Genomic DNA, 26112 nt, shown 5'->3' on the forward strand with positions numbered 1-26112 from the left:
CCTCTTATCCGTTTGCATTCCGATTTCATGTCATCATCATCGTCATAGTCATCATAAGCTCTTGTGGTCATGCTTTGTCTCCTGTTACAGTAAATGTCTGGGTACACAATAAAATGATAACTCAGATGTGTGTGAGGGTAACGAGAATACAGAGATGGTTTCAAATACAGAATCACGTTTGAGTATTTTGAAGATATGAGTTAAGCTTGCTAAAGAGCGCACCATCCGAGCAGTGCAGTACACAAGTGTAAATGGCGTGTTTGAAAATGTTTGCAACGGTGTGTTAAGGATTAGCGTCAGCTTCGCTGAATGATTGGTTGGACTGAGGATGATGTTTCATGCTCACTCTCCTCCTCCCACGGGGTGGGGTGGAATATCAACAAGGTCCAGCACCAGCTGACGAGCAGCACATTATCATCTTTTACAGTGCTTCCATGCCCCATCACTAGCCCAAACGGAGCCAGTGGTCTTGCCACAGAGCCAAGGGGATTGCCTTTTTAGGAGACACTTGATTCCAGTGAACATACCATGGCCAGCATAAAGAAGCTGTGGATGATAACATGAAACTTTGATGCGAGTGGCCCGCCTTGAAACATAAGGTGCATTTCTGAGCACAGTACGACTGACTTGGACTTGGGACGGACAATTGGTGAAAAGCTGAAGGACGACTGCAATAATGGGAACCTGCTAACGAAACAATGACAGTAAAACTGCCCTGGATGATGTTTTGAAGGAAATTTAGTTGCGATACCAGACCAGACCACTTTTTTTTTTTTTGCATACGTCCTCTGGGTAGGAGAGAAAATCTACAAGTGAGAAACTTTATTGGAAGTTGTGATCTGAACAGCAAATTGCAGTACAATGGAAAAATTCAAGGCAGGTATGATTTTGGGTGGTGTTGGCGATGCCTTGGGCTTCAGAAAAGGCCACTGGGAAAGTTGCCAATCAGGCAGAAAGATCCAAGAAGAACTGGTGTCCCTGGGCGGTCTGGGAGCACTTAAACTGGACCCTGATAACTGGCCGCTGAGTGACGCAGCCTTAATGCACATGACCACAGCAGAGGCACTTATAACAGGTAGGTCAGTTGGTAATTTTCAATACAAGTTTACAGATGAAGAAACTCATTTTAGTAAGAAACCAATCGTAGATCACCCACCATCCTTAAATCCAGTCACCGAAACCAAGATCTAAGTACAAACCGTTCCTCACCCGAATGTCATCTTAAGCCCTGCAAAGGATGGCAATAAATTTTCAGGATGGTGGAGTTGAAAATAGCATAGACAAGCTTAGCTCTCACCCTGGTGAACAATAGCTGGTCGGACTCTGCTGGTAACAAGGCGACAGCAATATGGCGATGACATCTTTTGAGATTAGGTATCCCTATTTAGCCACATCCTGGAATGCCGGCACACATGCACATACGCACACGTACGTAAACATGCACAGCAGCCAGACTGAAACATTAACACCATCTTAATGGCAGAGTTTCCATTTTAATCTTCTGAGCAGTGAATATGTAAAGTAAAAGCAACAGAAACAAATGGAAAACACAGAAAACTAATTTCCTCTCTACTGTTTCTCATTTTCACTCAAATATAATTGGTCTTTCTTCATCAATGGCCGTGAGATTTGTTTCTAGACCTCAGCTGACCAGTGTGAGTGAATGTCTCCACTTTGCACAAGGCATGCTTGTGTTAATCTGCCGCGTTGTAGGCTGAGGCTAAACTTAACCCAACTCAGGAAACACTCGTCTCCTCTTGCGTGCCAATTATGAATGGCTCCGAAGTCAGAAGGACTCTGTGTTTGCTTACATGCAGATTACTGGTGTCTGGAGGACCTCTACCGTGAGTTGGTGCGGCTCTATGTTGAAGCCATGGTGTCTCTCCAGGGTAAAAACCCTGATCCGGCTACAGTGGAAGGCTTTGTTCACCTCAAACCTGACAATTTTCTCCTGGCTTGGCATACGCCCTTCAATGAAAAAGGTCGTTGGGGGTTGGGGATGTTTCTTTTACGCCGTAAAATGTCATTTTCCTTTTCCGAAAAAATGCTGAAATACTGTATGTCTGGTCAGGTTCGGGATTCGGGGCCGCTGCTAAGGCCATGTGTGTTGGTATGAGATACTGGCAACCGGAGAGACTAGACAGTCTTGTAGAGGTCAGCATTGAAACTGGCAGGATGACCCACAATCATCCCACAGGTAATCTAGCCACTAAGATTTTTATTCCTGTGATAAATTCACACATAATTAAGCATTATCTTGTGCATAAAATCGGTCATTTCAAAATGCTGAATTCAGAATGCCATATGAAGCTATCCTGACTGCCTTTCAGGGTTCCTGGGTTCTCTGACAACAGCACTGTTTGCTTCCTATGCAATCCAAGGGAAGCCACTTGCTACTTGGGGCCGCGAGCTCATGAAAGTCATCCCTCGTGCTGAGGAGTATTGTAAGAAGACCATACGCCATATGGCAGGTAAGACTAGGTTTCTGTTCATGTTTGAATTATTTGAATTTTGAAAGAGACAGTAATGAATGTTGTGTCACTTAAAAGGGAAGTCAACCCAAAAAAGCCAAACGAGTCAAAACATGGCATTCTGATTCATAATGCATTTGTGGAATATGAGTTAACCCTTTTTTTTTTTTTTTACATCTCAGGAGGCGGCAATTATGCCACTTGATGTCGACATAAAAGTTGCTCAAGGCTCCGCTAATGACCAATCATAGGTCAGCTTCAGAAAACAGGTGAACCGTGATTGGCCATTAGCTGACCTATGTCATTTTCAGAACAGAATAGAAGTGACAAAATGGCTGCCCCTTGAGATGGCTAAAAAACAGGTGGATTTTATTGCTTAAATCATATTCCACAAACCCAATATTAGTCACAATGCCTCGTTTAGAGTGTTTATAGTGAAGGCAGATTTTTTTGGAGTTGACATCCCCTTTGGAACTTCTTGGATTTCAATATGTGTACACATATTCAGGAGAGAAGGCTAACACTCCTGGACAATACGTTGCGGGCACTCACACAATATGTTTCTCTGCAGAATATCAGGAAAACTGGTTCTACTTTGAGGCTAAGTGGCAGTTTTACTTAGAAGAACGGGAATTAGAAAAAGAAGGTCAGAATAAACCAGTGTATGACAATCGTTATGATGCTGAAGACACTGATAAGGTAAGACCCTTCTTATCAGTTGAGTTTAACTTCAGAAAACACTTATAAACATTATTTCCTTACAACTCTTGTTGGCACAGATGTACAAACGATGGAGTTCAGAAGGACGTGCGGGGCGGAGGGGACATGATGCCCCGATGATAGCCTATGATGCCCTTCTGATTGCAGAAAATAACTGGGCTGAACTATGCAAAAGAGCCATGTTCCATGGAGGTAAGATATACGGTAAAAACATTTGAAGAAGAGGAAATTCCAAAGACTTTCTCACTGAGTCGTGTGTCTTATTTTAGGGGAGAGCGAAGTCACAGGCCTGATCGCTGGTTGCCTCTACGGCCTAATGTATGGCCTAAGTCAAGTTCCCTCAACCCTGTACAAGGATTTAGACAAAAGGGAGCGTTTGGAGGAGCTCGGACAGGCGCTTTACAAAGCAGCATCAGCAGAGAAGTGCATAGAGAAGTAAAACTGCACTTCACAAGCCGAACGCCTTTCAAAGGAACTGCACGACCCAAAGATCCCTCGTCCCCCGCACTGTCCTCTAGTCCCGGCAGATTCTTTCTAATGTAACATAGCCACTCTTCATCGTCACCCTTTCTGTCCTTTCTCCCTCATCATGCTAAAACTACCGATCTGCCACAAATCACAAAAAACATATCGGCTACTGTGTAAACATTTGTCCAATTAACTAATAATCAGCATTTATTCCACATAAAGTAGCCCATTAGATCTGATATTATATAGAATGTTTTTTATGGATTGGTCATTTTTGTGAATTTTTTGAAAACTTTAGCAACCCACAGACAACCCTAACCCTAATCCCCCTTTCTGATCATCTTGCTTTAATACACTTCAACAATGGGATCCATTCACAATCCTCGAAGAAAAACCTTATACACCTTACATAATTGATATTCAGTCTAAAAGCTCTCATTGCCCTCTAGATTTTTACAGGAATCTACCCAACTGCAGCTTGTCAGGACATTGAATTCAGTAATGAGAATAATTTGTCCTTAACAGCGTTGTGTCCTTACACTCATGTTTTCAGAAATTGTGATTGTGATTTGAACGGCGACAATCATATTAGTTTTAGCATGTGAATTAATCATAACAGCAATGATTAAAATGTACTTAGATATATGAAGCCCCTGACTCTTTTTCTCTTGACTCTTCTGAATAATGATGTTGCTGGATGTTTGCACCTATTTTAATTTTATTCTACCCAAGTTATCCAATAGTGCAATGAACTAATCAGTCCTGCCTAATTAATGCAAAGCTGACTTCTAAGCACTCCGGGTACTATTTATTTTTCCCCTTTTACATTCTTTTGAATATACTAGAATTGTTAAAAATAAAAAATTATAGCCATAAAGAAAAAGAAAATAATGCTGGTGAACTTTTTATTGAAAAGGTTTACAGTTTGAAGGGGAAGTCGACCCACAAACGTTCTTTACAAGACTATGTTCTATTCATGGCTACTAGTCCAAACATGGCACTCTGATTAATAATACGTTTGCGAAATATGAATTAAGTAGTAAAATCCAACCGTTTTTAGCCATGTCGGGGGACGGCCATTTTATGACTTTCTGTCCACTGAGAATGTGATCACAGTTGCTCAGGGCTCAGCTAACGACCAATCATGGCTCAGTTTCAGAAAACAGGTGATCCGTGATTGGTCATTACCTGAACCCTGAGCAACTGTGATGTTTTCAGTCGACCTAAGGGACAAAATGGCCGCCCCTTGATGTGGACAAAAACGCGTGGATTTTCCAGCTTGATCATATATTACGCAAACGCAGTATTAACCAGAATGTCATGTTTAGACTCGTGAAGGTGCATAGCCCATTTTATTGCAAAGACTTTTTGGGGTTGACTTCCCCTTTAAGTAGAACAAATTTACAAACTTTTTATTAAAATGAATATTTAGTCCATTTATTTTAGGACTCGCGAAATTTGTCGTTCGCCAAAGACAAAAATGTAGTGGGCAGGCTGTCGGCAGCTGCATCTCTGTTTCTACTTCACAAAATGGAAGATACACTGATGCGATCGTTTGTACATACACTTCAGAGTTGTGTTCTATCTGCTAATGCGGACATGTAAATCATGTGAATTAAGTTTTGCATATCCTCTATTCTCTATAGACCAGATTCTCAGAAAGCCTGTATCAGCCCTGATGCCAGTATGTTGAGGAAGTTACTCAGACACCGTGACTGTCGTCCAGTGCTCCGAGGGATTCTGGAGACTCTCCTGCAATACCTGACACAGGATCTATCCAACAGGACCACCAGAACTCGAGATGGGAATGAGCTAGTTTTCACATCTTCCTATGAGCGAAAGAAAGATCATCCTGTTCCGATAATCCAGACTTTGGTTAATAAGACTGAACGTAAACCAAGGCACACGTCAGTGATTCGGGCCCTTGATAAAATGACCAAAGGAGAGACTTCTGAAAACAGGTGTAAGATCCCGGAAAAAAAACGGTGCGAACAACCAAAAGAGATGTTTGGAGGAAATGAAAGAATAGAAGACCCAACACCGCGCCATCTTACCACATTCCAGCTGCTCCAGTCCAAATTCACAAGGTCCACCCCAAAACCCCCTCTGACAAACAGAAGGGAGGTTGGAAGTCTGTCATTCAGCAGAGGAACGACAGGTGCTCAAAATCACAGGCAAGATGGTGGACATGCAATGAGCAAAAGCAGCAAGGAAAGAAGAGAACACAAATTGAAGCGAAGTGGCATTGTGAAAGATACCGTGGCCAAGTTTGCCATGACTGAGCGGAAGGAAATGGGACTTAAGACGTCCAAGCAGTCAATGAACTCAAGACTAATCGGAAAAGGCATCCTCCTGTCCTCCTTGATGGAAAAGTTTGAGAACATGGCTATTGTGTCCAAGGGGATCAAATTCAAATGTTCAAGTGAGAGACCTCCCGGAACAGTCAGTGTAAAACAGCAGGTTGCTTGCTGTGAAACACAGCACAGCCCAGCGGTGGAAGCAAGTGATCACAAACAAAATCAATGTCAAAACGTGAAACTGAAAAGTAGCAAGTGGTTGAAAGCAAATCACAGAATAGATGAGGGGCAACAAAGCCCAGAGGAGAAGGTACATGTCCTGAACTTGAAACAAGAGCAAAATCCTCCACATTTGGATGACAACATTTTTAATTTATTACACAGCATCAAATGTGATGCACAACGCTGCAGTGCTAAAATACCCTGCACAGGTGAAAAAAATATTTGTACCGCAGCAAAGTTGAACTTTGCTTGTCAAGAGATAATCCAGTTTAGATGTGTCACACAGTGGTGCCTCCCCAGGCCCTCCAGGCTTGCCCTGCACAGCGATGCTCCACTGAAGTGCCGTTTGACAATTGTTCTTCCATGCTCCATCCTGTGGTCCACATGTGGGGATGCTTCTCCCAAACAATACTTTAAGAGACGTCAAAATGAGGCCTCGTCTAGTCCTGACACGAAAAAGATGGAAAAAGACTCGGATTACGGGAGTCTCTCCATCGGTACAGACTATAGCTTGATGGGGAAAGAACTGATGGATGACCCAAATCGACGCAGACACGTTGCTTGCCAAAGAGGACTTCCCCATTACACCATACCACACATTTGTAGATTTGATGCGCAACATGGTGATGCTCAACATTCAGAGACTGTTTTGGCTCAAATGCTGACTTCACCCTCCAGTTGTTCTACAAATGTTTTTGGAGCTGGACTGAGGACAATGGGAACTTTACAGAAGTCATGTGCTCTTGATATCAAGGAGCAGTGTGTCCATGCAGAAGAAAATAAATCGGAAAGAACATACAAGTTAAAATATGAGCAAAATGAAGAAGCTAAAAGAGACACAATAACGGAAGAAATTACATACACAGAAGTCCTCCCACTGAGTTGTCAAACAACTGAGACCATTGTCAATATGTTAGCGTCACCTGCTCCAAGTCAATTGCCGATGACCAACAAAACTCAGAGACAAAAATATACGTCAATAAACTACGGTGACCCATCTGTCAAACCAACATATAAACCCAAGGTTATTCGGTTTACTGACACATTTACCTTCTAGATTGCTGAGAATTTGATCCACAGGAGGAGGTAACGATAACGGCGAAATCGCAATATTGAAATTGCCACAATATTGTCGTCAAAAAAGCAGACGTTACTTTTTGACTGCTTCACCCATACACAGCTTTGTGAAGTACAAAGACCATGATACTTGGCACCGTTGAGGAACCCGTGACACAAAAATGACTGGCTAAGTCTATTTTTTTGCCAATGCATTTTTCCAATATCAGGATTTTTGATCAAAATTGAGTTTATATACAGTATCGTGAGACAACAGAAAACACAATGACAATTATCGAAATTGAGGTTCATATCATTATATAGCATTATATATCATTATTTATATATATATATATATATATATATATATATATATATATATATCACTTTCTTTTAAATGATCCAAACTGATGCTTGTCTTTAATCATTTTAATCTAATTATTTTGTGTTTTTTATAGTGTTTTTGGTAATGTCTTAATATTTAGTTTCTCTTTATGTAAGGCGTTTAATGTCTATACAAATAAAGATGAATTGTGTTTTATGTAAAACACTTTGAATTGTCGTGTATATGAAATGCGCTATCCAAATAAATTTGCCTTGCCTCGCTTTGTAATGCATGCAAAAATCCCAATCCGCAAAAAAATATAACACCAACTGACATTGTAATATAGAGCAGTATAAGACCCAGTGTGAGCTCAACTAAGACATGTCTGACATCTATTGGTAATTTGCGATAGTACAATTTAAAACTACAGTCGATCCCTGCATATTTGCAGTTCGGTTAATAAGGATCTGTGAAAATTTGTGAAAGCCCCGCCCCTTTTTAAACCCCAATATTTGTTCATAATTTGTTTTTGTTTTTCAGGATTTCCACCCTACGTGGAAACATACTGATGTTTACCAGCATTTTTCAAAGAATATTTGGTGCTTGAAAAACAAATAAACATATAAAGTACCTTTTTTTTTTTTAATAATAGGTATAATAGGCATGCGGCCGCCAGTGGCCCATCCTCATTCTAAGTGGTGAACAGCTGACATGAATAAGAAGCATTTATGGTATAAAATGTTTTGTTTACAGCAACTACATACAGTATGTTATCAGGTTAAAATGGTCGACCCATACTGTGCTATTTAATCAAATCAAACTGTATTATTACTAGCGTAGAGAAGAATCTTGTTATTTGTTCACATGGATAAGGTCTGTGACGACTGCACCGTATTGTACTGCACGGGTGAGAAAGAAAGCGACATTACCTGATCCCCGTGAAGGCACCATGTGATGTGATTGAAGTCTGAGTCGATCCCGGGGCAGGCGTCACGCGTGTGAAACCTTCCCTTCCACGGACTTCTCCCGGAGCTGGACGCAGACCTGCCGCTGGTATCGCTGGGCAGCCAACCTGCGCTCTTTCTGTGCGGATTGCATTGGAGAATCGAGCTCTTTGGCAGGATATTGTTTGTATTCCGAGGGAGCGAAGAAACAAGCAGCAGGTGCATGTAGTGAATGGCGGTAAAAGTCAAACTTAAAGTTCTTTCCATATGGCAGCCACAATGGCGGACCGGGAACCTGCGAAACAGACATTAAGCCATTTATTTAAGTGCGGCGAAGAAAGGAAACGATGAATGAATGAAGGAAATATTGTTTTCCAATCATGTGGAATCGCCTGTAGCGTGTTATAACTCCCGTACGAGAACATCCGTGTTTTTGTTTTTTTTTAAAGAGAAAACGAAAAGAAATAACGCAAAAATAAAAAGTTTATTGAAACCGAATTTGAAGCGCTTGGTCGAACACAGTGTGCAAAGGTGGGAAAAGAACGGAGAAGGTGCAACAGCAAGGAAAGAAAGCAAAAGGCATGGAGAGGAAAAAGACGGGCTCCTCCGGCGACACAGCCAGAGACAGAGTGGACAGGTAATGTGCTCGTTCATTGAAAACATCACAAATGAGCATTGCGTTACATCTTCACCGACAAACTTGGGATGTTATGTTCAATGCTGTGAATAGTTAAAAGTCGTAATGGCTACCTTAAATTCATTCTTCTCCAGGATTTATTTGATTTTTTTTAAATAACTTCATTCATCAGATAATTTACAAAAAAGAAAAATATCACCTTCAGCGTTTGCATTCAAACAGAAAGAAATGATATTAAACATTCATGCTCATACAAAAACACTCCATACAATACAAGCAAACAGGGTTTTAAATGCTTTTTGTTAAAAGAATCTGATCGAAAATATAATAATGCTTAAACGCTGCTACAAAGCATATAGTATCCTCCTTTGATTATTTTCCCACTCATTTATTCCAGCAAAAGCCAAATATTGAAAGTACATTCTGTATTTATTTGCAGTTGGTAAACCGGCCTAGAGTTGCCTTACCTGTTGAAAACTCCCATTGGGACATGATGAAACAATCGCAAAAACTGGTCGGGTGAATTTAATTCCCGGTTAACACCCCATGGCAAAATTAAATTAATATCCTATGCAGAATTTTAAATCATGACTTCCCAAAGTTAATGCGGCTCAGTTTTGATTGGCCGTCAGACAAGCGGGAATCATTTGTTTCGTGTTGTGAATGATTGGAGTTTGTCAGTGATGTACAATTTGATTTTTTTCTTATTTGTCTACAAAGGTGAAAATGAGAACCACAATAACTCCCATGTTAAACAAACAAAACAAAACAAAAAAAAGTTTTTCTACTCAAGAGGGAATAATTTTCTAACCCAAAATTTGCCACATCTTAACTGTTTCCTAGCTCCTTCACTGAAGCTATGCCTTTGTTTTGGCAATACGGATATCCTTGGTTGACTTTGTTATCACCTTATTTACACACACTCATGGCATTTTAAATGCCATTTTGTCTTTCACATCTAGTCAGGTGATTCATGTGAAAATTGGGCCTAAACCGCTTCAAAACACATGCACTGTATGCGATTGAAATGCTTCTTTCCTATGGAGACGTATTCACTCTTGTAAACGCTTAAGCAAAACAAGCTAATCATGTTACGTAATCATCTTAAAGGTAGTGCTTCAAGCCATCCACTCACTATAGCAAAGTATATTTAGGTAAGGGGACAGACAAAGCATTATGCCATTTAAATCCAGTCTCGTTAAGTAGGTAGATCCCATTATGACTATTTTGTGTTTTTCCATTTTTCTTAAGAAAGTAGAAACCAAAACACATGCACAGCACATACGCTTAAGTACAAATGTAAACAAGTGGAGGCCCATCACTAACAAGTAATAATCCTCATTTTACCGTCTTTCCCTCAGGGTGGATCCATATGGCTTTGAGCGTCCACAAGACTTTGACTACGAGTCATATGAAGAGCTGATGTCTGAGTATCTTGTTGTGCTCACCCAAAGGTCCATCAAGTGGTCCAAACTACTGAAAAGCAAACGCAAAGTGCAGAGGAATGTGAAAAGTGAGTGTGAAACATGCAAGTGTTGCAACAAGCTCATCTCGCACACAATAAATTCCCATTTTCCTTCCACTTCAGTGAAGCGTTATATACGTAAGGGGGTACCCAATGAGCACCGGGCTTTGATTTGGATGGCGGCGAGTGGAGCTCAAGAGCAGTTAGAGAAAAACCCAGGCTACTACCAGGCGTTGCTTGGAGCCCAGCATGACCCCATACTGGTGGAGAGCATCTGCACAGGTTAGCTTGTGGTTGTTTTTATTCACGCTAAACCTCTTAGCAGAGGTCAAATTTACTCTGCCTTTTTTTTTTCTTTCTTTTAGACTTGAACCGAACATTTCCTGATAATGTGCAGTTTCGGAAGACATCTAACCCGTGCCTGCAGAAAGCTTTGTACAATGTGCTTCGAGCATACGGTCACCACAATGCTACTGTGGGTTATTGTCAGGTAATACACAAATCACAAAAATGGCATTCGATTAATTACATCACATCAATTGATTTTTTTTTTTTTTTGGGAGGTGGGGGGCAGTTTTACTAAAATATGAGAATCGGCAATAAAAGTGTTCTCTCACCAAAGAATCACATCTTATACAGTATGTCCAGCAAAATACTTTGTTTGCAAAACATCCATTGAGTATTTTGTCACGTCATGTTTCTTTGATTTGCTCTCAGGGCATGAATTTTATAGCTGGCTATCTTCTTATCATAACAAAAGATGAAGAGAAATCTTTCTGGCTGATGGATGCACTCCTTGGCAGGATCTTACCTGGTGTGCAGTCGTCGTCACTTACAATGTGTGCGTTAACATTGCTTCAATAGGAATGACTTTGTTTGACATGGCTTACATGTCTGATGGCAGACTACTACAGTCCAGCCATGCTTGGCTTGAAGATAGACCAGGAGGTGTTGGGGGAGTTGGTCAGAGTCAAGTCGCCCCGAGTGTGGAAGGCCATGATGGATCACAACGTCATGTGGACTCTTGTGGTGTCTCGATGGTTCATCTGTCTCTTCATAGACATTCTCCCTGTGGAGGTGAGGGCTCGCGTGTCTTAGTTCAGATAATTGAACGTTCAGTATTAAATTCATATTACTAATAATTTATAATACAGTGTCTAAACTAGCAGTCGCTCTGAATGACCTTCTATTGCAGACTGTTCTACGGATTTGGGATTGCCTGTTCTACGAGGGCTCGAAAATCCTGTTCCGTGTAGCACTGACTCTGATTCATCACAACAGTGTTCGAATCGAACAAGCTCAGTCCTTGCCAGACATATGCCAAATCTTCAAACAGATCACACGTGGAGCGTTTGTGGAGGAATGCCACCCTTTCATGCAGGTAAGACAAGATGGAGCTAAAAGACGAGCGTGTCAAAGTGATCTTCTTTGTGTTCATTCTGGTTTTCCCAATCCTAGAAAATCTTTACTGAGCCCGGAAGTCTATCCATTGCGACGTTGACAAAGCTCAGAGCAGCGTGTCAAGCACGAATCATCTCTGAGGAGGCAAAATGAATTTTTGGTTTGCTCATGCGCTTTGAAAATTTCACTGGAAGAAGGACCAAACAACTTTTTTTCACCTTGACCTCCGTTTTGATTTTGTCTTACCATGAATGAGAAAATGTGATATTTATAGTTTACACTTTTTTTGTGTGTGTGTGTGGTTTTCTTCATTGTCATGTTAGATCAGTCATTTCCTCCATATCCATTGAGTATGTCAAAATCCAAGTTTCATTTGTTTTGTACACTGAGCACATCCAAGAGACACATCCAATGAATTTTTGGTAACCTTTGTTGCATTAACAAATTCTTCTTTTAGGTGTATGAACTGTGAATGTGTGTGCAACATGAATGTGAATTGTAAAGATGTCTTAAGCTTCAGGACCGTACATTTCATGCGGTTTGTCTCTCATTCACCTCTCTGACCAAAATATAACACTCCTGCTGATGTGATTCCCGGAATGGTGTCCAATTTGTTCTGTGTGGGGCTCTCAAGTCAGATATTATTTCAGTACTTAAAAATAACCTTGGAACAGTATTGATCTTAATTCTGTGCAACATACATTGATTGATGATACGTGATAGAACAAGTCCTAAATGCACTCCTACACAAAATACTCAGAAGGAATCACCATCCAAATGTTTATTATCTTTCAGTAGGATGCACAATGCAAACATGACTTTGAAGCATTTTCTATAAAAATAAAGATCAAATCACTAGTTCCTATGAACACTTTTTGTAGACGTTGAGGGCATCGGCAATAGAAAACTAACCCACAAGGCAGCCTTGGATTGTTGGACCACCACACACACACACACATTTAAAAAAAAAAAAGTAATACAAAATTACAAGGCAGTATAGGGCATCACACTTAACTGTAAAGCATTGTTGGAGGGGCAACAGATGACCATTCGCTCATCTTCTGCGGGTGGGAGCCTCGCAGGCAATCAACTTGGTAAGATTTGAATGTAACGCACACATTCTTAGCTGTCCAAATTCTTTACAAAAAAAGAGCAATTCCATCCATTAAAAATACATCTCTCGTTCAGTTCATTCTATTCCCTCTCGATGTCGTAACCAGCAGGAGAAGACATGATTTATAAATACTTTACTCAGCTGAGAACAAACACATTTTACACAAACAGAATCAGTTCCAAAAAGATAATGAAAACATCCCAAAAATGTCATGGACAGCATGCTGCCTCAATCTTGATGCACACTTGGCTGCATTTGAATTTTCTTCATCATCCCAGGAAAAAAATATATATCCAAATATTATGAAACAACATGCAGACATAGCAACACTTCTTTCCACTGACTAACACTTGTGCCTGCAATTTTGCCGTTTCACTGTCACACCTCACACTTGGTCATGTTCTCCTCAGATGGTCTGGTACCCAGCGTGGCTCCTCTTGCGGCCTATCAGGTATGCAATGAGGACAATCAACACGAGTCCGGCGAGGGCCGCTCCAACGATGATGGGGATCAGCATCTCGTCTTGATCCATCTGACACTCCTCCGCTGGAGACAAGAGAGGAAATACAAAGGCGTATGAACATGTATAATGATGATGTGTCCAATTACTTCAAACATCAGCACTGAACTTGACCCCAAAAAAACGACTATTTGTACCTGTGGCAAACTGGTTGGTGGTGACTCCAAAAGGTTGAACCTGCAGCCTAAATGTGTTGAGAGAGAAGCTTGGCACCACATCCAGAGTTTGCTCTGCATTACACATGTAGGAACGTCCCAGTGTAGTCCGCAGGTAGTTAAGACTGGTGTTTCCGGCTGAAAAGGGCGCTGAAGAGAGACAAATTTGAGTCTCATTTGAAATCCAATGACATATCAGGTCGGTCTCATGTGATTGCTTGGATACCTGTCATATCAGACCAATTGGCGACCATGTTTATCCCGCTGAGGTGGTATTTATTGGATGTGGAATTCTGCGGAGACAGTCTAGATTACCAACTGTGTCCGCACACAAACCGTGAATAGCAAGAGAGCTGCATTTAAGAATACAATTACCAGGGTAAAGATGAGGTTGAGTGTGGTAGTTGTGCCCTGAGCCAGAACTAAGGTAGCGTTGCTGTCTTCACATGATCCGGAAGAATTTGTCAGATTAGGAGTGAGATTAAAGAATTCTTGGACAGTCTGAGAGAAAAAAAAAACAGTAAGAGAGACAAAACTGACTGGGTGGAAAAAGATTGAATAATTCAGAGTGGTCATTACATTACCTTATTCTGAGATTGAGAGACATAAGAGAAATTGAGCTGCAGTCCCATTTGGGCCAAGAGGCAAACTGTGCCATTGCTGTTGCTAATGGAGTAAATTCCCCGTTCAGGAGGTCCGGGTTGTGTGGGTACTGGAGTCGGCGTGATTGGGGTAGGGGTAGTGGTGGTAGGAGTGGTTGTGGTAGTATGAGCCTGATCTGCTGCACATATCGTTTCTGTAGAAGCAACGCATGGATCGTTTTGTGAAAAGCCACAAACTTCAACAGAAAAGAAGTATGGAAACAAGAAATGTCATACCAGCTGAACTCAGATCACTTTCTCGCATGTAGGCTTCAAGCCTCATATCAGAGAATGTGACCGTTTGGTCCCCAAGTTCTACAGAGATGGCGCTCACACAATGGTAGGTGGTGTTGATTGCTGCCCAGATGCCGGTTGAAGCTGACTCAACAGTTACCACAGCTGAAAAAAAAAAAAAAAAAAGGATGACAGTAAATCAAAATTTGTTTCCAAATAACGGGACATAGTTTCCTGGAAAATTAATTAAATTTCACTATGTGATTAAATAAGCTTTGACAGAAATACACAAATCTTAACATGAGTCATTTAAATGGCAGAAAATGCCAAATCTATATCAGATCTGCCTTGAATTTCTTGATCCAATGATTTTCAATCAATCAATCATAAACTGTTTTAAACATTTTACTATGGTGACACATAATTGCCAAAATTAAAGGGATCGTTTTTGGAACAATACCCATCATAAGATGGATACACACAAACGTACGTCGGATAAGCTCTGTGCACTTGATGAGACTTTGTCGTAGTGCGAGATCTCACCAGAGCTGTTGGCCTCAGGGAAGATGGAGGAGTCACTGAGATTGTACTGCAGCATCAAGGAAGCCACACTGTAAAGACTTCCGTTGGTTGAAAAGCTCAGCCCCAGTGTGTGTCCAGATCCAAACGTTGCCACCAGCCATGGTACGCTGCTCGCTGAGCTACACGAGCTGCTTGCTGCGTCGACTGTGGTTGTGTCGGGTAGCGGCACCTGCACGGTTTTCTATAGGAAGATAAGTGGTTGATTTACAATCGTAATGGATGCAAGGTGGAAGATGAAATAAATCAGTACAAAGTGGAATAAAAGCATCCTCTGTTGTACGTACCAGGCTGGTGGAAGTGTTGTACGTGATGGAGAACAATGCAGAGAGCTCAGCCTTGATGCATGTGGAGTTCCTGTCGCTCACTTCAAGAGTAACAGCCTGAAGGAAGCCTGCAATGTAGTCGTACAATACAACAATATGGCTTTCCAAATTAAGGATTGGGATCCTTAAAGTGAAAAATTATCTAATAATAGCATTGGTTCTATTTAGAAAGGCATTTGAGTCCCGATCAGGACCGGAATCCTACTACTGAGTAGCCATGGTCAACGCCAGAAAAAACAGTTTTAGATGCCTCCCTACTCAACCTTCTTTAAACATTTCCCACAACATCAAGTGACCACAATCCCTCTCTCGTTCTCTGCATACTATACGCAGATCATCTATGACATAAAAGTGCTTTTTATTCACAATACAACTTTATTTAAAAAGCGCTTTCCACATGGTGTAATATACATTCTTAAATCTATGTTGAATAGTTATAAATCAATAAAATACATATGGGCTCAGCCGAAAAACATTTTTTACAAATTACATCCATACTGCAAATAACATAATTCAAAAGAATAGCTGATTATTGGCGGTTAGTTGCGCAACACATAAATACTGGTACAGTTGTACTTACACTGTTTACACAGCCAACTGGCCATTTTATTTTTATTATAATGTAGCCATTACAATACTAAATATTCGTTACGCTCCCAACCCATATCACACCATCATTTCAGTACTGCCCGCTGAAATTTGAACCTGTTGCCACATCTGTTCAACACACCACACACAGTTTACGCAACAGAACAAAACAAAAATTACCTACTTTGCTTGAGCTTTGAGATGTTAAGTAGTTTTTATCTAAACGTCAGTACAATAAAACTATGCCATTATACTAATTACCGAGAAAGATAGAATTATATTGACATGTATTCATGCGCTTGGTCAGCAACGGGAAGAGTTTAACCTCGTATTAAACTCGACTTGAAAATCAGTAGAATACGCAACAACTAATCGTTTTCTGTGCAGCACAAAGCAGCACGCAGAAGTCACATGAAGCTCTCAGATGACAATGAAGCTGCTGCTGTTTGCACAACATCAATTAAACTTGCGTCATGAATTACAAACACAATACAAAATATTCCAGAAACTTCTCATGCACTGCGACCCACTTTTGTTTTGTTTCAAAACTCACAGTAGTCAAGCCAAACAGGACATTCCTTGCTATTCAGTTGGGGAATTAATTGTTTTATGATAAATAACCGAATGTGGGTGAAGAACGATATGTTTTGTGGGTCAATAACTAAGTATGCAAACTAAAAAGAAATTTGTGACATGTCATGGGACCAATTGGGTACGTCACTTCACCTGACGAAGCAAACATATATGGTCTGCGAAAGATCGTGTAAAATAAACCATCTAGTCTCATGTGTGCCAGTCAATGTGCCACCTCTGTCTTATTCATAAGCTAGCAGGGAATATTAGCATGTAGCATTGCATGCAAGCTGATAACATCGCTTGTCATTCAAGCAGCTGTTCACCATACAAAATCACTCACCCAACACGGCAAACCAGGTGAGGATCAACAGCGAGCCACAAGCCATAGAGCGTTTCATCCTTTCCGTCGTGCCGTCGCAGAGGCTACTAACGGACGTAATTCGGTTAGGCGTTTGTGGCGAATACGCAAAAAGCCTGTCGAGATGTAGCGATGGATGCTGCTCGGCCGCCGCTGCTCACGCGCAGGTGGGACCTCCGCACAGAAAAGTGCGCTTCACTTGGCGGACTGTCAAATTAAGCGACGCCGTATCAGACGATGCCTTGTTCTTCTTCCTTTTTGTTTCAATTGGAGGTACAGGTGAGAATGATTAAACGTAGTGAGGATTTTAACGGCTACTCCTCAGCCCAGAAAGCTATGAAACGTCACGTGAATCGGTAGCGTCTGCAGCTAGCCGATCACGTGAGCGCGCCCCCGAGCGCCGTCCGCGCGATACTTGACAGCCTCAACCCCCCAACCTCACAAAATAAAATAACGACGAAAAAGTCGGTATGAATTAACTATAAAGTGATTATAGGTAAGGTGAATCATTCGAGAAACATAGTCTAAATATGGTACAACGTGAAAGGAATGCAAAAGTATATTGATTGCACTTTATTTGTTTTGAAAAGACAGTCAAGAATTTTGATATTTCCATGCCCCTAATGTTTTTAGTGATCATATATAAACCAAACTACCAATGAAATAATAAACCTTCCCCAGGTAAAAAAAAAAGAGATTATTTTTCCGTTTCTTTTATAATCAGCAGTAGAAAAAATAGGTCGCACAAAATGGGGTGGTTCTAACTGTGGACTCACAAACGATCCAAAATGGGGCATTCGTGTTATCTATTAGTGGTTGTGTATGACTTAAGTTGTTTCAGAGTTTAAAATTTACAGTGGCCACATGCTCCCCATCCCATCTGTTGAAAAAAAAAAACATGTAATTGGCAAGTATATTTGTCAATGGCAGTGAATGGGTTTGACGAATGAACAAATGACAATTACACTGCTCCACATTGCTGTCCTTTCGCATTTACACATTCAGTTCACATTTAGTTCCTATATGAAGCATTTTTAATTTCTTGGCATGCATCTTTTCAGATTTTACAAATCAACAATGTTCTGCGTGAGTCCCCGAATACACTGCTTTAATACCTCATAAGCATAACTTAATTTTCACGTGGCAAATGCTGTACAAATATTATCATAGTTACCGCAAAGAAAACCATAAAAATAATTATTAAAATAAATTAAAAAATTGCATTCACAGTATTGTACTTATTGCATTATACTGTACTCAACGTTGGCTGGTAGCTAGCATGTGACAGTCCTCTGTCTCTCTCACACACACGACTGCAAAGTAAATGTACTGTGGTTAAGTCAGCTGACAGGCATCAATTCACGAGGGCGTGTAAAACCCCTGCAGGAACGCAGACTGCTTTAATGCTGCTCTTGAACACTTTGCAGAATCCTGCAACATTCTCCTCACACATCACATCCACATTTTAAACAGCAGATTAGCCACTTTTTAAGCAATGACCTTATATTGCTCTGTTGCACAATTCATGTTATGTAGAAAAAAGCGGCAGCTGAATCTTCATAAAAAATAAAAGCACTTGGGTGTCAAATCCTTCATTAAATATTTATTAACGTTTGTTGTTGTTACATTGAAAACAATTTAATTTCAAACGAACAGAAAAAGTCTGCACATGACATTAGAGCAAATTGGTAAAACAAACAAGATGCCTTCAAAAATAGTCCAAAGTAGTTCACACCTGCATTGTCATCAGCCACAACTCTCTCCACATCAGTAACAATCAAACTTTCTAAAGGATAATTCTTAGGGAAGAAATACATTCTCAAAATAAAAGAAAAAAACTTCTACAAACAAAAATCACCCTGAAATTATTTCAGAGCAAATCAATAGAGGGAAAACAAACAAACATCCAAACAGAAATTCCCCTCCCACAGCAGTAAAACAAAGCAAATTGAAAGGAAAGTGCTTGTCAAAACCAACCTGGGTCACTCCGCCAGCCTCCTCTTGGACTTAACTCCCATGGCAGAGCCCAGAGCCATCGTGTGTGGGACAAAACCCAACCAAGTCTCGACTCTCTGGATCAATGTGTGATCTGGACGCTGCACCCAATATCGTGGCACCAAGAATAAACTTGGTGGCTGAATGACCTTGGGGCTGCATTGGGGACCAGCTGAACGCTTAACGAAAACATGGCTCCACAGTGCTGCCCCTTCAGGCAACATAGTGGTACTGGTTTGGCGCCTCCTTGTCCCGCTCCATGTAGTCTCGGTCTATGAGGGACTCAATACGCTTTTTCAGGTCGCCAGGCTACAGGGAGAAGAGGGAGTCAGAGGTAACTGAGATTTGTGAGTGTTGTTTGTATGAACTGAGAGAGACGTTTTAATCTAGTCACCTTGACAGGGAATTTCAACTGGTTGTAGAGCTCTGATACCAATAAGTTGTGACTGAGGGTCTTTCTCATCTTCATGATGCGCACCACAGCTGCATCAATCTGATACTGCCGGTCTTGAAACACCCGCTCTGTTGTGCTGACCTGCTCCTCAACCTACAAGGAAAATGTCATTTCATAGCAAAGCAAGTACTGATCTTGGGACAGCACACTTCCAGAAATGTGTCCTTACGGTTTCTTTCATTTGGATCTGGTTAATTTTGATGCGGAAAAGTTTGTGTTTAAAATCATTATTGAAATTGAAACGGTCTCCGTCTTCTACATCTTTTCCCCGTGGAATCTTGTTGAGTACGCGGGCTTTTCCACAGGCCAGTGACTGCAATGTACGTTTGAGCTCGCCCTCCTCTATAAGGGAAGGGAAAAGATAAGTTAGCGCGCTAGCGTGTCTATTGACTCACCTCCTAAATCCTTGAGGCAATAAACAAACACCACAAACCTATACCCGTGGCAGCGCCAATCTCTTCCATGCTGAATTCCTCTCCCTCATTGAACATCAGCAGCACTAACGTCTGGAACAGGGAGACCTGTAGCTCCTTCTTTCCCTACAGCATGACAAATGAAGTTATCAAGGCAAGCTGAGTTCTGAGCTATGATAAAATATGAACTTACGTCTTTAAACTCAGCCTTTAGGACAGCGTGGCCGAGTGTGGGCTGCCACTGCAGCTTCCTCCCACTGTGCTTCCCCAAGTAGAACAGCTTAAACACTTCCTGGAGTTTTACCATCTCAAAAAAAGAAAACAGAACTGCAACGGTCAGATATAATTGATTGATTGATTGATTGACGGCAATAATGGATGCACCAGAGTCTCAGTGGGCATGATTTTACCCTTGAAAAATCTATAATGTATTTGTAAAATCCAATATTGATCCATTAAATCCATTAAAAGCAGTTTCCATAATTCTGCCAGGACAAAATAAGGCTCAATATTATCTAGCAATATTAGCAATATCAATTTAAGAAAATATCTGTGATTGTGGCTATTGGAAGGGTGCGATAGTGATTAGCTGTAAGTGTGTAAATTATACACAAGTGGTTTCTCTTTACCAATTATGTGATTTCTGAAGGCAATTGATTGCACTGGATTGTAATGTAATTCCAAAGAAAAACACAAAACATACAAAAATATACTCAAGTTTGTGATTGTAAGTTAACCAGTAATATAAATATGGCTATGGTTTCATGAAAAAAACAACTTCTCTATCATCCTAATACTTACTTCTAGGGGCAAGTGAACCTCCATGGGCAAGTATGAAGGCCAGTAGCCCATGGTCAGGATGTTGACGGTTAATTCAATGTTGCTTGGCTCACTTTGGTACTGCATGTACTGAAAGGAAACGCAATAAATGCATGCACAAAATTTGCATGAAATGACCTTGTACATTCTCACGTTACATATTCAAAGTGGCAATATGCGGCCAGAGTATGCGAGTACCTGTTTGAACTGGATCATAACATCTTTGGAGAGTTCCATGTCCTTAAACATCCCTTCAAGCTTACTGGTAAATGCTGCGCCACATTCTGTACCAAGTCAACAGCACAACCAAAACAGCCAAAACACATTTAAACATTTTTTCATGCTTTGTCATTGTACAAAATCCCCAGTAGAATAAAGAGTCCAAATCAGGATGGAACATAGCAATTTATAACTTTGCTGGATTTCTACGAATCATCCATTGGACTAGAGTCTCACCATGTTTCAGCTTGGACAGCATGGACTTTTCAGCATCTACAGAAGCACTCTTGCCAACCAGGAGACGCTTGGCCAAGTCTTTCTTATAAAATGCTTCAAAGACGTCTTTTCCTAGACAAGAAAGCAAGACAATAATGATGTTCATTTTATCGAAAGAGAATAAGCAGTTAATGACAAACTATCTTGCCAGTCACATCTGTAACAACGAATCGATCCAAGGAATGAATGCGACAGTGAGTTGTGCAATGTTGTTGTGAGGTCTTTTAGTCGTATAATGCATCAAAACTTGAATCCGATCTTCAATGTGACAGTGGAAAAACAAACACTACAAATGTGCAACTCACCGTGTATGAAGCGGAATATTATCATTATCTTGTCAAGAATTCTCTCTAGCTCTTCCTCTGTAGCCTCTTTATTACCGGCTCTTAACTTGGAATCCACATATTTAGCTGGAATGGAAGCAAAGGGTTAATAAATGCTGATGTGAAGGAAAACAACAAAAAAATTAATGAACCCTAGCATATGCAAACTATGAGTCCCACCAAATGTATTGGAACATTTTTACAGTAAAATTAAAACATCAATATGATGAGGAACATTACAACTTTTGGACTGAAATTGTTTCAGTATTTTTTATATGATTCTCCCCACAAAAAAAAAAGGCTCGTTTGTTGAAACCTTAAATAGAGCGAGCGAGGCATTTTCAACACTTTAGAATTAGGCCAATTATTTGGAAAGGAACACACAATCATGTTGAATGACCAATTGTATAGATTTGTGAAATCATTAAACTCACAAAATTATGAAATGGGAGGCTTCGTCCCTAACACCAATGAGATGTATAGTAACTACCTGGAAATAAAAGCTGAAATGTTCATGTTTCATATTCATCTCTTCTCATTCTCTCTCAAACCCAAATGTAGAAAAATAAAGGAATTGAATTTACAGTTTAGAAGAGGATTATTCGTATCACATTGATTCTTAAGGCCAACATACCGATGAGTTCTGCAGGTTTGTTAGGCCTTTTGTTGATAAACGTCTCAAAGGCCTCCTTCATGGCATTGATGAATCCCTCATTCCGCGCAAAGCAGCTCTGAGCTACATTGTCCATCTTATCCTTAAAGTCCAGCAGCTCTTGTACCATGTCCTTGTCTTTCTCTGGTGTGCAAACAATCTCTCCACCGAAGGACTGTAGAGTGACATGAAGTACTTATTAGAAGGTCAACGGGACGGTGTGTGTGTAGTGTGTGTGTCTCTGTTGCACGTAAGTGATGAGCATACCTTAATGTAGTCCCTCCAAAACTGCAGTAATGCGGGCAGGCCTCCCTTCACCTTACTGAACAGTTGGTAAAGGAGGGTCAGCTCGGTCAGACGATTCCCGTCCATAAGAATGCTCAAACCTGTGAAAATGTGATATCAAATTGCTATTATCATAGGATTTGCATTTTGGTATTAACATTATATATTATATGCAAGTTTAGGGAAGAAAGTGAAGGCTAAACACATCAGAATATGTGGACACACGGTAGATGGCGAAACAGTTTTAATATGATGCACACACATAGATAGAAAGACAGGTTTCAGGCCAACGTACCCTTTTGCAATATGGCCGTCATGTGCTCTCCTAAAAGTTGTTTCTCAACACAGCTAATAAGAGGTTTCCTACAAGATAGTAAAGAGTACATGAGAAAGGGAAATGGAACAAAACATGGACAGTTGAAACCACGTTTATACTACATAAAGACACATATGCCTTTTTTTTTTTACGCGGCCTGACATGTTTTAGGTCAATTGGGATTCGTGCCAGAATGATGAGAGAAGGATTTCTTTAGATAATCTTTGATGACTTTCTTCAGCCAGAAGTTCACAAACCCAGATGACTTTGGGAGCTTCTGATATCTGACATCTACAGGCACGGCACCCAACAAAGTTGGCTTTGTTGCAACAGTTTTGTCACTGAGCCAAAATTCATGTCAACTATTGTGAGAAGCTTGAGAAAGGATAGCCCAAATTTGTACCAAATATGTCAACTTCTGACAGACATGGTCTAAAGGATTAATAAGAAAAAATTCAAAGAGACAATAATAATATGTTGGGGATCAATAACACTGTTTACAGGATAATACCACAGCCTGTAGGCATGTTTTTGTAAATCTTCCATTTGTTTATTTAGCATATAAGCTACATTTCCGGTGACACACTGACAACATAAAACTCTTACTGGGTGCTCAGGTCGAGGTAGCTCACGATACGATCATTCTCCTCCTCCAATCGACGAGCAACGTGGTGCAGGTATTCTGGCACCTGGTTGCACGGGAAACACATATTTATGCAAAATAGTTATACCTGCATTCGTTTGCGCTCACATTACAGACTCATTCATGCTCCGCGTCACTCACATCTCTGTCTTGCATCAAACGCTGTCCCTCCGCAGCGTACAAGCGATTTGTTTCAAACAAAAATCTCTCTTCAAACGACACTTTGTAAACCTATAACAACATGGGAGAAAATAAAACGGCATGCTTTCACTTCAGTATGGTCACCAGTCGATTTTCTACCTGGAGGTCTGAAAGCATTCCCAGCAGGCTTCTCAACAAACTGCGGTCAGCTGTCTCGCCATTCCGCTCAAATTCGATCTGCTCCAAAATGCCATCAACTGTACGCTTCTGGACAATGCTATCACTTACAATGTGGATACGGAACAGTTCCAGCCCAGTATCCCTGAAAGGCACAAATTAACTAAACTCTCCTCATTCACCACAACATAGTGAGTGCAAGGGTCACATTTACCAGATGGACGGGAGCAAGGAGCTTTGCAGCACATATGTGCGATCGAGGAAGAGAAAGATACTTCGTATCATTATCTATATGAAAGAATGAGGAAGAACATTAGTACTCAGTATCTACACTCTAAAGTTACCAGTAAGTAAAAAGGCAATGAGGTGATCAAACATTACAGTTTGTCGGCAATGATCTAGCCAGCAGCGATTCATCCTCTTCAGGAAAGAAAGGTTGTCCAAAGAATCTGTGCGCTCCATATTAAGGAAAAATGATCTCAAGTCATTTTTCAAAACTGTCTTTCTCGACTTTGTGTAGTTGAAATTACAGTAATGTAGAACTGAATGGCATTACATTGAGGAGTGCCTCTCTAAATATGTAAATAAAATACCAAAAATCGAATACTTGATGCAGTGCAGTCAAGTACTACAAACGACAAAAATGAATATATTATTCATCGCTTTGAGTGTGTCAACACTGAACAACTATTTATTTGAGGGGCATCATTTTGGAAACAAATGTAGCAGCAACAAAACCGGATCTGAAATGCAGTGAATCCCTTATGTTGAAACAAACAACATTGTCAATGATTTGACAGGTTGCGCATGCCGAATAAAAGGATATTCTCTAAACTGGTAGATCAGGGCCTGCACGTGATCCTCACAGACCTGCCGTAGCTGCTTGTACAATGTGGGGGAGACTTTATATGAACACATGTTCTCCACAGCCTTTGACAAGACACAACAAGACAAGGACAAAAGAAAAAATACCAAAACATCGGTTGACCAACTGTTAGATAACGTATGCAGAAAATTTCAATTTAATCAAAACAAACTGAAACGGAATAGAGTCACTCTCTACTTGTCAGACTGACAGACTAATTAGCAATAAAATGTCCGCCAACCTGATAGAGCTCTTCAAGGTTGTACTTGATGGATGTGCTGTTCTGGATGGCACTGACTGCATCTCGCAGTTTCAACCAAGTGTCCTCAGTGTAGTTCTCAGCTAATTTGGGCCGATCTGTAATGAGAAAAATACATCCAAAACCTTACAATACTGATTATATATACATTAGATTGTCCGCAAAATAAACATTACTCGCTTAAGACAAGTATTTACAGTTACATTAAATGTAATGTTTAAGTAATGCGTGTGGTATATTTGGAATCAAGTTTATATACTGCACTTCAATTGTTACCTCAAGCAATTGAGATCTAACATGTCTAAAAGCTGCAAAACATTGACAAGGGTGCCTTGTAAGTAAGTCACATAATAACAACGTTAGCGTGATCTAAAGTCACACGTGAGAGACATTGAATGAGTAATTATCCGATTCACCACATTTGCAAATAATTTACATCCGTTATATATATTCATATGTTGACCTTTAATTGGCAGGGAATATTCATTCCGTCTTTTAATCGAAAATGGGGTCACTGCGGCTAACATGATGTTGAGAACAATACCTTTGAAATTTTTTATCACTAATTTCTTGGAAGAGCCAGATTTCCCAGAAGACATGGAAGATGTCCTGGTCATCCCGTTGGTGTCCGCTAAAGCTGAGAAGTTGGCCCTCTTGTCCTGTCTGGTGTCTTCGGCCATGATCAGATTAGCTCAGAAAGCTTAACGCTTGCTCCTTCCAAATGTTTTTACAAAGTTTTTCTGTGATTGTCCAGCCGCTTAGTTACCATAAAAAGCTTAATCCTTGAGCTAAGTATCTTTGATTTTGAGAAAATGTGCCACGGTCTTTATACAGCACATCTGTGAAAGAAAACCTGACTAATGTTTGGTTACTCAATCAAATAAAACAATAAAGAGCAGCCAGCTAGCCAAAAGTGTGCTTCTGTAACTGTAGCATACTTAAGGTAGTCGCCGCAACGCATTAGCATCATTGCTAATCCACAAAACGTTTGACGATTTACGGGGACGAGTTCGTTCGATTTTAACATCTTGAGATAACATACTACATCGAAGGCGCGGAATAGTTAGGGTTTGTGTCACAAGTCCATGTTATTCATGCTGACAGATTGTTATTGGTTTTTTTTTTTGCCCAAACGGCTAGCTTGCACAACAAAATGGCTTTTCGGTTCATTTGGACAG

The 26112-nt window shown here is 40.5% G+C and overlaps 4 protein-coding genes across 8 annotated transcripts; 2 read left to right on the forward strand and 2 right to left on the reverse strand.

The window, feature by feature from the left end:
- The first annotated feature begins 424 nt into the window (after nucleotides 1-424).
- Nucleotides 425-5449, forward strand: adprhl1 (ADP-ribosylhydrolase like 1). Of its 2 annotated transcripts, XR_015843220.1 has the most exons (8): nucleotides 425-1075; nucleotides 1818-1982; nucleotides 2072-2197; nucleotides 2331-2471; nucleotides 3043-3170; nucleotides 3251-3383; nucleotides 3461-3730; nucleotides 5306-5449. XR_015843220.1 is itself a non-coding variant. In XM_088296600.1 (7 exons), the coding sequence occupies exons 1-7, from the start codon at nucleotides 862-864 to the stop codon at nucleotides 3628-3630; spliced, it is 1077 nt and encodes a 358-aa protein (XP_088152726.1). In that variant the 5' UTR covers nucleotides 425-861; the 3' UTR covers nucleotides 3631-4323. The 2 variants fall into 2 exon arrangements, 1 of the variants encoding a protein (XP_088152726.1); XM_088296600.1 differs by lacking the exon at nucleotides 5306-5449 and having other exon boundaries at nucleotides 3461-4323.
- A 2949-nt stretch (nucleotides 5450-8398) lies between these two features.
- grtp1a (growth hormone regulated TBC protein 1a) lies at nucleotides 8399-12597 on the forward strand. Of its 2 annotated transcripts, none has more exons than XM_088296417.1 (8): nucleotides 8399-9140; nucleotides 10502-10653; nucleotides 10729-10887; nucleotides 10971-11095; nucleotides 11323-11446; nucleotides 11510-11682; nucleotides 11801-11986; nucleotides 12064-12597. In XM_088296417.1, the coding sequence occupies exons 1-8, from the start codon at nucleotides 9085-9087 to the stop codon at nucleotides 12157-12159; spliced, it is 1071 nt and encodes a 356-aa protein (XP_088152543.1). In that variant the 5' UTR covers nucleotides 8399-9084; the 3' UTR covers nucleotides 12160-12597. The 2 variants fall into 2 exon arrangements, with proteins under 2 accessions (XP_088152543.1, XP_088152544.1); XM_088296418.1 differs by having other exon boundaries at nucleotides 8414-9140; nucleotides 11323-11419.
- Nucleotides 12598-12772: 175 nt separating this feature from the next.
- lamp1a (lysosome associated membrane protein 1a) lies at nucleotides 12773-17493 on the reverse strand. Its single transcript, XM_088296416.1, has 9 exons — nucleotides 17080-17493; nucleotides 15537-15643; nucleotides 15214-15433; nucleotides 14674-14835; nucleotides 14380-14591; nucleotides 14171-14296; nucleotides 14022-14088; nucleotides 13778-13945; nucleotides 12773-13666 (listed from the first exon to the last, which is right to left on the reverse strand). The coding sequence occupies exons 1-9, from the start codon at nucleotides 17135-17137 to the stop codon at nucleotides 13527-13529; spliced, it is 1260 nt and encodes a 419-aa protein (XP_088152542.1). The 5' UTR covers nucleotides 17138-17493; the 3' UTR covers nucleotides 12773-13526.
- Nucleotides 17494-18680: 1187 nt separating this feature from the next.
- cul4a (cullin 4A) lies at nucleotides 18681-26112 on the reverse strand. 3 transcript variants are annotated; one of them, XM_088295777.1, is made up of 20 exons: nucleotides 25479-26112; nucleotides 24917-25032; nucleotides 24636-24740; nucleotides 24192-24260; nucleotides 24025-24098; nucleotides 23793-23955; nucleotides 23634-23723; nucleotides 23456-23538; nucleotides 22829-22896; nucleotides 22516-22634; nucleotides 22231-22423; nucleotides 21579-21683; nucleotides 21235-21345; nucleotides 20977-21062; nucleotides 20761-20868; nucleotides 20153-20266; nucleotides 19980-20085; nucleotides 19716-19888; nucleotides 19487-19639; nucleotides 18681-19401 (listed from the first exon to the last, which is right to left on the reverse strand). In XM_088295777.1, exons 1-20 carry the CDS (start codon nucleotides 25612-25614, stop codon nucleotides 19306-19308), a joined length of 2268 nt encoding a protein of 755 aa, XP_088151903.1. In that variant the 5' UTR covers nucleotides 25615-26112; the 3' UTR covers nucleotides 18681-19305. The 3 variants fall into 3 exon arrangements, with proteins under 3 accessions (XP_088151903.1, XP_088151905.1, XP_088151904.1); XM_088295779.1 differs by lacking the exon at nucleotides 25479-26112 and adding an exon at nucleotides 25211-25261; XM_088295778.1 differs by lacking the exon at nucleotides 25479-26112 and adding an exon at nucleotides 25115-25237.

This window comes from Idiotropiscis lumnitzeri, chromosome 5 (assembly GCF_059441095.1).
Source record: "Idiotropiscis lumnitzeri isolate Australia: NSW breed Sydney's pygmy pipehorse chromosome 5, RoL_Ilum_1.0, whole genome shotgun sequence".
NCBI classification, from domain to species: domain Eukaryota; kingdom Metazoa; phylum Chordata; class Actinopteri; order Syngnathiformes; family Syngnathidae; genus Idiotropiscis; species Idiotropiscis lumnitzeri.

Excerpts from the sequence above, each read along its gene's own strand:
- grtp1a (XM_088296417.1), top strand. The coding sequence starts at position 9,085 with ATGGAGAGGAAAAAGACGGGCTCCTCCGGCGACACAGCCAGAGACAGA. Across the intron at positions 9,141-10,501 it reads GCCAGAGACAGAGTGGACAG|GGTGGATCCATATGGCTTTG; the intron begins GTAATGTGCTCG and ends TCTTTCCCTCAG. Across the intron at positions 10,888-10,970 it reads GGTGGAGAGCATCTGCACAG|ACTTGAACCGAACATTTCCT; the intron begins GTTAGCTTGTGG and ends TCTTTCTTTTAG.
- cul4a (XM_088295777.1), bottom strand. The coding sequence starts at position 25,614 with ATGGCCGAAGACACCAGACAGGACAAGAGGGCCAACTTCTCAGCTTTA. Across the intron at positions 20,869-20,976 it reads TTATGATCCAGTTCAAACAG|TACATGCAGTACCAAAGTGA; the intron begins GTACTCGCATAC and ends GTTTCCTTTCAG. Across the intron at positions 20,086-20,152 it reads TAAAGGCTGAGTTTAAAGAC|GGAAAGAAGGAGCTACAGGT; the intron begins GTAAGTTCATAT and ends GTCATGCTGTAG.
- adprhl1 (XM_088296600.1), top strand. The coding sequence starts at position 862 with ATGGAAAAATTCAAGGCAGGTATGATTTTGGGTGGTGTTGGCGATGCC. Across the intron at positions 1,076-1,817 it reads AGCAGAGGCACTTATAACAG|ATTACTGGTGTCTGGAGGAC; the intron begins GTAGGTCAGTTG and ends GCTTACATGCAG. Across the intron at positions 3,171-3,250 it reads ATGCTGAAGACACTGATAAG|ATGTACAAACGATGGAGTTC; the intron begins GTAAGACCCTTC and ends TTGTTGGCACAG.
- lamp1a (XM_088296416.1), bottom strand. The coding sequence starts at position 17,137 with ATGAAACGCTCTATGGCTTGTGGCTCGCTGTTGATCCTCACCTGGTTT. Across the intron at positions 15,644-17,079 it reads CACCTGGTTTGCCGTGTTGG|GCTTCCTTCAGGCTGTTACT; the intron begins GTGAGTGATTTT and ends ACTACATTGCAG. Across the intron at positions 14,836-15,213 it reads CCCTGAGGCCAACAGCTCTG|CTGTGGTAACTGTTGAGTCA; the intron begins GTGAGATCTCGC and ends TTTTTTTTTCAG.